The sequence below is a fragment of the Leopardus geoffroyi genome, chromosome D1, assembly GCF_018350155.1.
Source record: "Leopardus geoffroyi isolate Oge1 chromosome D1, O.geoffroyi_Oge1_pat1.0, whole genome shotgun sequence".
Classification (NCBI taxonomy): domain Eukaryota; kingdom Metazoa; phylum Chordata; class Mammalia; order Carnivora; family Felidae; genus Leopardus; species Leopardus geoffroyi.
Window position 1 is genome coordinate 10,169,579 of NC_059329.1, and position 9,855 is coordinate 10,179,433.

General features: G+C 42.3%; 1 protein-coding gene across 1 annotated transcript; it reads left to right on the forward strand.

Moving 5' to 3' along the window:
* Nucleotides 1-3,402: 3,402 nt before the first annotated feature.
* PTS (6-pyruvoyltetrahydropterin synthase) lies at nt 3,403-9,855 on the forward strand. Its single transcript, XM_045482819.1, has 6 exons — nt 3,403-3,548; nt 5,283-5,362; nt 6,803-6,825; nt 7,190-7,246; nt 9,155-9,225; nt 9,418-9,855. The coding sequence occupies exons 1-6, from the start codon at nt 3,460-3,462 to the stop codon at nt 9,539-9,541; spliced, it is 444 nt and encodes a 147-aa protein (XP_045338775.1). The 5' UTR covers nt 3,403-3,459; the 3' UTR covers nt 9,542-9,855.

Consider the following 9,855-nt stretch of genomic DNA (forward strand, 5'->3'; position numbering starts at 1 on the left):
TTGAGTGTCCGACTCTTTATTTTGCCTCTGTGCTGAGTGTGGAGGCTGCATGGGATTCTCTCCCCCCACAGCCCCTCCCCAGCTCTCTGTCTCTCTCAAAATAAATAAACTTTAAAAAAACAAAACAAAACAGAATTCTTGAGATAATCACGGTTTTATATTTTCTTAGGGCTCTTCCTTAAAAACGTGAAGTATTGATATAACCTTTTGAAGAGAGTTTTAAATTTATATTTACTAGATACATCTTTCTCTAGGTAATAAGACTACATGAAAGAAAAAGAGCTGGGTCATCACCACCATCAGACAGAGTGGTGACAGAGGTCCTTACACTTGGGAGAAAAAATACAAATAATCACAGATTGTAAAATACGAGTATAGCTCTAAAAAGCACCTTGTTTTTTTCCATCACAGCCTGCCTGTTAGCGTGGGCTCTAAGGAGCTTACAGAGGACAGGAAGCCAGCTACGTCATGCTTGGAGGCTTTCTTCCAAAGCACCTGTTTCTCCACTGTCCACAGACGCCACAGCAGTTGAGCCACCGACTGCCACCTTCCACCCCATCCCCAGCTCAGCCTTGGGAGGGTGTTGTTTTGAGGGACGTCACTAAGATCAGCCATTTCTTCTCATCTCCAGAAATTGAAGAGTGGGTAGTTCTTCATTTGGTTGGGCAACAGGTGGCACTAGAGGCCATCTAATCTCCATGCGTCTAAACCCTGATAGCCCGAAGCCTCCTATGTCTGTCACATAAACCACACTCTTGCCAACGCCTTCGAGATCCTTTCTTGCCTTTCCCTTCAGTTATACCTCCTCCCTCCACTTAACTCCAAACCAGGACCGGTTAAACTTTCAGTGCTCCCTCTGCATGTTGAATGCTGCCGGAGAACCCTCCTTGACTTGTAGTTTGGGACAACCGTGAGCTCACTGCGGAGTCAGTTTCTTCCCAGTTTTCCTCAGGAGTTACAGCCAACATCATAAACCCTGTCCTCTGTAGTGAAGTGTTCCCGCAGGCACAAAAATGCCACCTGTAAAGGTTTACATTGTGGCAGTAAAGGGAAAGCTCTAAGTTTTGTGTCTGGGTTGATGAAGCACAGAGTAAAAGCAGCAGGTACCAGAATGGCAAGAAGATGGCTGAACAACTCACAGAGATGTGGAGGCTTCAAGGCTGAGGTAAGCATAAGAGAACATAAATCCCCTGGTATTTCACAGAAGTCCTCAAAGACAGGAGGATTGTTTTAGATCTTATCTGGATCTAAAGGGTGGAAGAGACTCCAGATGACATCTGGGAAGTATGCCAATCTGATAATGTCTTTCCTCTATAAATCTACTCCATCCTAATCACAGGGTGTGAAGTTCAAGCATATAAAGGTTATCAGTACAATCATAAGATTTTGACCCAAGGATGCCTGAATTCTGCCGTGGCTCTGTCATCTATGAGGTTCTTGAAGAAGAAGACAAAAAGGGATCAATGACATTTTATTTGTTTATTTTTTAAAATGACCATTTTGAAAGGTGGGGAGAGGCAGGGAGAGGGAGAATCCCAAGCAGGCTCTGCACCATCTGCACAGAGCCCGACTTAGATGCTCAACCTACTGAGCCACCCAGGCGCTCCACAGTGACATTCTATAATATGCCTATATATATATATATATATATATATATATATATATATATATTTATATTTATATTTATATATTTAAATATATCACTCTGATAAAATTGAGTGACCAGATGACTAAGGCTGAAAGCCTAGTTAGGGCCTCTTCCTCTCCCTAAGCCCAACTCCTCACTCACCAGCGTCGAGACTCAAGGAGAGGAGTATGAGGCGCATATGGGAGGGGAAAGGGACTAGAACCCAGCCTAGTGACTTTGTTTTAACTATATCTGCAAAGACCCATTTCCACATAAAGTCATGTTCTGAGGTACTGGGGGCTCAACACACTAGTTTTGGGGGGACATGATTCAACCCATAACAGGATCACTGAGGGTGAATTTGGTGAATACCCTTAATTTAAAAATGTAGAGCAAAGGCTCTGCAAATGCAATGCCATATTTTATTTAAGTAATTGAGTACAGCAATTTCTCAGAAATTCCTTTTGCTTTGTATTTTGATTCCTAAGACTTCATTCAGAAAGAGTCAAGCATTTGTGTAACCATTGACCATTAATTAGACTGCTTATCTCCCATATGGTCAATGCCTGGCAAGTACGGTTTTATTGTAAGTGACCTTGTATGAGTAATTCACTTATATGGGCCTATGCTTTCTTTAATTTTTTTTAATGTTTATTTTTGAGAGAGAGAAAGCAAGCAGGGGAGGGGGAGAGAGAGGGAGACACAGAATCTGAAGCAGGTTGCAGGCTTTGAGCTGTCAGCACAGAGCCTGATGTGGGGCTTGAACTTGTGAACTGCAAGATCATGACCTGAGCTGAAGTCGGACACTTAACTGACTGAGCCACCCAGGTGCCCCTGGGCCCATGCTTTCTTATCCTTGAGAGGACTGGACTAGAGTGTTTATCTCAGAAATATCTGAAGTTTATTCTTTGACGTTTTTACAGCCCACTGGGGGATATAATAAAAATATTTGAAAACATGCTAAAAATGTTTGGCTACATGATAATGCAGAACAAGAGTATGGAGCTGGAGACAGGAGACATTTGAAAGAAATCACGATTTGGGGCCTGTATGCCTGTTACTCTCATGATTTAATCTATCCTTCCTGGAACACTGCCACCCACATGGTTAGATATTCGATAAATATTTAGCAAAGGAATGAATGGAAGCAAGAGGTGACATAATACTGGGAACTGTTAAGTAGTGTGGATACTCCTTATAAGTAGATGTGGGGAAACATGATCCGTTTACTCCGGAAGTGTCAACATAGGACAGAGAATTGCTAATGTGTGTGTTCATGACTGCATGTGTTCACACTGTAATAAATGGTTTTATGCATGTGTGTGGATGGTAAGGAAAGCTTGAGAATTTCCCTTAGTAAGAAGAATCTTTACAAACAGTCCAAAGGTAATGTCATTTATGAAAGTCAAGTGCTCCTACATGTGCCCTGAAATTCCTGCTCCCTTTAGGCTATAAGTAGGTCGGCCTTGAGGCCCACCTCTGAGTAACCAGCCAGGGGAGGTTATTATAGCCAGAGCTTTCTAGAAGTGAGTGGGAGGAGCATGTCACAGAGGTCCTTCCAGTATGCAGTGTGGCCAGGCTGACCCTCACGGCCCGAAGTGGCCTGAGACCTCACCCACGTTTTCTGACTGCTGGTAGGTTTACCTACCTATCCGCGCTCTTGCTGTCCAAGAGACTGACAGGACGGGACGCTTTACTGCCTCCGGGCCAGCAGAGGGAGCCAGCCGCAGCGCGGAGCCGAGAGCGCGTCCCAGGGCGCCGGCCGCACTGCGCAGCCGCGGAACTTTCGGCCTATCCCCGCCCCGCGGCGAACCGAACCGGGAGGCAAGGCGATGAGCGCGGCTGGCGCGGGCGTGGGCGGTCGCCGCTGGGCGCGACTGTCCCGCCTCGTCTCCTTCAGCGCGACCCACCGGCTCCACAGGTGGGGTGTGCCCACAGTGCCCACGCAGGGGGCGGGGCTCGGGCGCGGGAGCGCAGGTGTGCGAACCGAGGCGCGCCCCCTGCTTCCCTGGCGACCGCGTGACGTTGGCAGCTGGAGTCCAGCGGAGGAGGCCGTGGGCCTGGTGGCACGCGGAGCGGACCGCGGAGGCTTCCTCGCTGGCTCCGAGTCTTGGAGCAACTTCGGGGTTCCTTACATACCCCAGTAGAGCGCGAGGGGTTGCTGCGACAGTCGGAGCAGTGACACAGTGCTCAGGTGACACAGTGCCAGGCACGTGGTGAACATTTCGTAAAAATGAGCTGCTCCGAGGTGCCAGGAGCGCTAGCCACGTAACCAGTACAGCTACGACAACGCAAGTTTACCCACTGTTTAGCACGGATGTCGTGAACCCAGGCGATCCCTTTGGTGAGGCAGCTCTGAGAACAGGGAGTGTGACAGGGATTTGAACCCAGAGCATTCACGACTGCTTGAACGCACCGAGGAGTTGATGTCGAGGCGCGTTTTGCCTCTCCTTAGCAAGTCCCGCTCTCAGCATAATGTTTCCCGGTCTGTGAAACGAGGATGATCGTTTCTAACAAGGGTCATCCGTTCATTCACTGGGCAGGTATTTGGCCAGCTTGTCAGGTCTTGTGTCAGGTGACAGGTGTTGTGTTAGGCAGCAGCGATCAACACTCACCCGTCCTCGCCTTCTGTCCCGAGCGCGCCATCTGGCCAATCTTGTGGAGGACATAGGGAGGGAATTTTGTGCAAAAGCTTTGTGAACTGTAGCATTCTAAATGTCAGTGGGTGAGCAGGAGGGAATGGGAGAAAATAACAAAGAGGGTCTCAAAAAGGAAGGGGTGGTATAATAGGGCGTTCACATAGGAGGCCTCGTTGAAGATGCTTGGACGATTGGACAGGTGGAGGAAAAATTCATGAAGAAAATTGTTTTCTGGGGGCCCCTGGGTGGCTCAGTGGGTTAAGCATCAGCCTACCGCTCAGGTCTTGATCTCACCATTGGGGTTCCAGTCCCCAGTCCGGCTTTGTGCGGACAGTTCAGAGCCTGGAGCCTGCTTCAGATTCTGTGTCTCCCCCTCTCTCTATCCCTTATCCCACTTGTGCGCGCGCTCTCTCTCTCTCTCTCAAAAATAAATAAACTTGGAAAAAATTTAAGAATGAAAATTGTCTTCTGCCTGGAAGAACAACCGAGTATTGTAATTTTAAAGTTTCACCTAATCTGAATACCCCTCAATGGATTGGTGACGTTGTTTGTGGCAGTAGTTAAGTAAGGCGTTATAATGCAAGGGTGTTAAAGAGGAGCCTCAGTAGGTCACGTAATTATTTTTAAGGAGAAATGAGATTTTAAACCACTTGAGGACAGGCATCTTTTATCATTGTATGTCCTTGCTTCATTCAATCCATGCCTAGAATGTAATAGGTACCCAGTAAATGCTTGGGGAGTTGAAAAATAGAAGGGCCTTGAGCAGATCAGTTGGAATCTTGCTGTGGAATGAGGGTGTGGACTTTGTTTATGCTAATTTATATGGTACAGTAGCCTAATTAAGGGGCATACACTGGTTCCTGACAGCTGAATAATGAAATCAGAATGATTTATGACTCTCCATTTGGTGAGCTAAAGTAATAAATTGTGAAGCTTTTCAAAAGCTAGAGCAAATAATGTAGGGAACAGAGAAGGTATCTGAACTTGTGACGTGTTGATTTTTTTTTTTTTTTCAGCAAATGTCTGAGTAACGAAGAAAACTTGAAACTGTATGGGAAATGCAACAATCCAAATGGCCATGGGCACAATTATAAAGGTGAGGGAAAAGGTGATGAAATTTTAGCCCTTTCAATAAGGATGTAATCAGCAAATATACTCCTAACGAGTCAGAAACCTTATGGGCAAAGCATGAATACCTTGAGCCTTGAATATGCAGTTACATGGAAGTTCAGAATGAAAAATATCTGTTGTCTTGGTTGGATGTGTCTTAAATTTTACCTTGTATCTGCTGTGTTAGAGATAATGAATGGTTTAAATAATATTTTTTATCCTTGGCCTTAGTGTACATAATGAGATTTTTTTGGCACCACGTTTCCTCCTAATTAGGTATTGTTGAGGCTAACGTTAAAATTACACTGTATTCTTTGAGTAAATAATGACAGACAAAAGGGAGATATTGGTTAGGAACCTGCTATATGGCAGGAAAATAACTTGGGTCTAAAATTTTGCCAGCAATGTTCCAAGAAAACAATTTATGCTCTAAACAAGTATGAGAGATGTGATTCTTTGAGATAAAGCCGGTATCTCAAAAAACAGCTACGTAAGCCATTGCATATCATGGCATATAGTACGGTAGAGTAAAAAGATTAGAAAAGGTGTCAGAAGATCAGACTTTCTAGTTTAGTTACTGCCTCTTGATCTATGATATTTGTTATTCTTAGTTTGCTCTCTTATCACGTAATACCTAATGGCGTTTGCACAGAGCTGAAAAAAAAATATATGTTATTATTTTTTTTTTAATTTTTTTTTAATGTTTTATTCATTTTTGAGACAGAGAGAGACAGAGCATGAATGAGGGAGGGGCAGAGAGAGAGGGAGACACAGAATTGGAAGCAGGCTCCAGGCTCTGAGCCATCAGCCCAGAGCCCGATGCGGGGCTCGAACTCACGGACCGTAAGATCGTGACCTGAGCTGAAGTCGGCCGCCCAACCGACTGAGCCACCCAGGCGCCCCAAAAAATATATGTTATTAAATTGTAAAACACTCTGAGCATCATTTTTCAAATGCTTCGTTAACTTATAGAGCATTACTGTAAACTGGATATGTTTATGTAAGTAAAGGCATCAGAGTTTTAGGCACATTAGTGGTTTTGCTTGCTCAGAAAGGTACCGCCCAGCATTGGGCCACCTCGATGTGTAGCCGGACTTCTTTCTGTACATACTCTGCTTTTACAGGCAGTGATCAAGTGGCATCTCCATCCTACCTAGTGGACATTCTTACCCAGTGCATCAACCTCGTAAATAGAATTTACACCCTTTCTGGCTTTGGCCAAAGCTCCTGCTAAGCCTCTCTGTCTTGGTTGAGTCTTGCTTTCATTAATAAAGATGCTAACTAAAAGACCAGCCGTCTTAGGGAAAATATAAATAGAGTTTTGTAGGGCAGAGATCTAATACTTAATTTATGTTGCTAACTTGTGCTTGGGTGTTATCTGTTGAAATTCATGTGGTTTTTTGGTATTCTGTTTTCTTTCCCATAGTTGTGGTGACAGTCCATGGAGAGGTACGTGCTGAAAATATCTGCGTGCTTTGCGCAGATTGCTGGGCCTTCTCAGCCAACATGATGGATTCTGTGTTGAAAAATTCTGTTCAAATCAATATTGCTTCATTGTTGGCCTTTGTGTATGGTGAGCTGCTGTCATTCCAGACCTTTCCTCTCCCAAAGGGTTATCTTTAATCTGCTATATGTGGACAGATAGAAGATCAGTGGTACCATAAAATGGATACCTGGAGCACCTGGTGATTGTCTCAGAGATGAAGGCAGATGTGGGCGCGATTTCTGCACATTGTACAGCCTTTAATAACTTAGCAGAGGTTTAAATATGAAAAGCATATTATACTAATATTCACCTTTGTTTATTCTTCAGATTGATCCTGTTACAGGCATGGTTATGAATATGACGGACCTCAAAGAGTACATGGAGGTAATGTCATGTTGGGTCCTCTAAGTATATTTGATGGCCCCCATTTTTACTTTCCCACCTAAGTATCTTCAGAGGTTCCATGACCTTGTGAGCAGAATTGGAGGAGTAGTTGGAGGAACTACTCTCATATTTTTCTAAAGGTGTTTGGGTGATTTAAAGGAAATAAGTCACAGTTGAATTGCAGTGATGGGAATACCTGTAACATGCTCATCTTGTATTCCCTGCTGCCATATCCTCATTTCCTCCAATTAACAGGGATCACATAACAGGAGTTCAATGAAGGACTTGCTGACTGTATCATTATAGAAGTCCTGCAGTGTCAGAAGCCTTAGAGATGATCTCAACCAACTTCTTCAGTCCCTGGATTGAGAGAGGCCGAACTTGCTTTAGGTTGTGTGGTTAGTCTTTTACAAAGTTAGGAGTGGACTCCCTTCAACCCAGCTTTGGTTTTATTATTATAACATGTCACCTGTCTGTTCAGTTCCACTCTTAAACTCTGCTTCTTATTCTTGTTCTGGAATCCGATATCTGTCTTATAAAAATGCTACTAATGATCATCATTTCTTCCATATTACTTATCATTCATATATTCAGCAAGTTTGCCTACTCCGCATAAGTCTTTGAACTAAGCATCAAGAGTACAAAGACGAGTGAGACACAGCCTTTACCCAGAGAATGCTAACATGACTTTTTCTAGGAGACCAAGAATACTAGGTGCTCAGTAAGTTTCAGTTGGATAAAATGAATAAGAGATTCAGCAAATGAACAAACAGCAGTGTGTTCTGAGTACATTAGGAAAGCTATAAAGACAGAGTTTTTGCATTTACTGGAGATTTAAAATATATACACAGAGTGTTGTACAATACAAGACAGCAGTATGGGAAATTTGAGGCGTCTCATGCATGCGGATGGCCAAATACTGGAATACAGGTTCTCTGTACTCTTCGCCACTTTTGTGTACCCGAGGGACACCACATAGTCCCTTTAGTAGAAGTAACTCATCATGGCATGTAATAAAGTTAGATGGGGCCTGTGGAAGAAACTTCAGTAGGAAAGTTGGGACCCGCACTGGAATTGAATAGGAAACAGTATTTATTTTCTTGATGTCCATGTGGAACTGCCCTTAATTTGATCTGTTTTAAAGGCTATTTGGCTTAAGGCTTAACTCTTTTTCATATGGTTCTGGTTTTGCTCAAAAAATGATTGCTGTTATTATCAATGTACCCTTCTTGGAACCATACCACTGGAAAATTAGATTGTTTCACAAATGCTTACATTTTGTACAATAGCTAAAAGTAAAAAGTTAGAAAGAATAAGGCAATTGCTATTCTTCCCACCAACAAGGGAAAACGTTATGTTAATATATATAAGCATTAGGAAGCAACGGTTTTTATATATTTATATTTTTCCTCCTCTAAGAGTCCAAGATAATTCTTAAATTACTTCTCATAGCAGAAATTTAAAACTACTTACATAATTTCACTCTCAGTCGGCTTTATAAAATGTTAACACTCATTGGATCCTTGTCCTGATGACCTTGTGGCATTGTGCTGAAGCTAAGACTATATGGAGAAGTATTTTTGGTAATTTTTAGACAATTCACGAAGTGTTAAACTGAATTCTGAATCACTATGGCTGGTTACAAGAAAGCTGCAGTGAATTCTCCTGTACGTTTTGATTTCTTACATCTTTGCATTTAGTAATGAGGAGAACCAGTCATTATGGAGATTTGGGCCTTGCTTCATTTTCCAACTTTAAGCTTTATTTTGTGAGACACAGATGGAGTCCTTACAAGCACTGAGTTAGTGACTAACTGATAAGGTAAGGCTTCTAGAGGCAAAGATAGAACACTTTGGAATTTGAGTCATAAATGGAACCAGTGATATTTTTCCTTTGTTTTATCTACAGGAGGCAATTATGAAGCCCCTTGATCATAAGAATCTGGATCTAGATGTGCCATACTTTGCAGATATTGTAAGGTGAGTGTGACCATCTTGCCTTATGTAAATAGTAGGAAAGAAGAATTGCTGTTAACATTTTATCTGACTGGTAGGTGGTTCTGAAGTTTTATTTTAACATTATTTTTTAAATCCAGAATTTCTATTCTCTGTAAATATCAAACATGAAATTTTGTTCATTTGCCTTTGATCTTCTTCCTTTTTTTCCTACAGCACGACAGAAAATGTAGCTGTATATATCTGGGAAAACCTCCAGAAATTTCTTCCTATGGGAGTTCTTTATAAAGTAAAAGTATATGAAACTGACAATAATGTTGTCGTCTATAAAGGAGAGTAGCTTTTAGGGGTTCATACTATAGAAATATTAATTTCTTTCCACATTTGAAAAAGGTCTTTATCCTCTTGGACTATTAAAAAGTCATCACAGAATTGCTAGAGCTTCACCTTGTGTTCTGGTGCCTAATTTATTGAAATCATTGTGTGTAAGACCTGTTGTGTATTCAAATATATTTTAAAACAAAATTTGTTAAAGACGTTCTGAGTGTCATTTAGAGAATCCTTTATCTATAGATTAAAAATCACTTCATTTTCAGTAAAATGTTATGGTGTGGAATTTAAAAGCAAAATAAATCAATTTTTGTTTTTCCATTA

What these genes read in the sequence shown, in the direction of transcription:
- PTS (XM_045482819.1), top strand. Translation starts at nt 3,460, where the DNA reads ATGAGCGCGGCTGGCGCGGGCGTGGGCGGTCGCCGCTGGGCGCGACTG. An exon ending in TGGTGACAGTCCATGGAGAG is followed by an intron (nt 6,826 to 7,189) that starts GTACGTGCTGAA and finishes TTTATTCTTCAG; the next exon opens with ATTGATCCTGTTACAGGCAT. An exon ending in TACTTTGCAGATATTGTAAG is followed by an intron (nt 9,226 to 9,417) that starts GTGAGTGTGACC and finishes TTTTTCCTACAG; the next exon opens with CACGACAGAAAATGTAGCTG.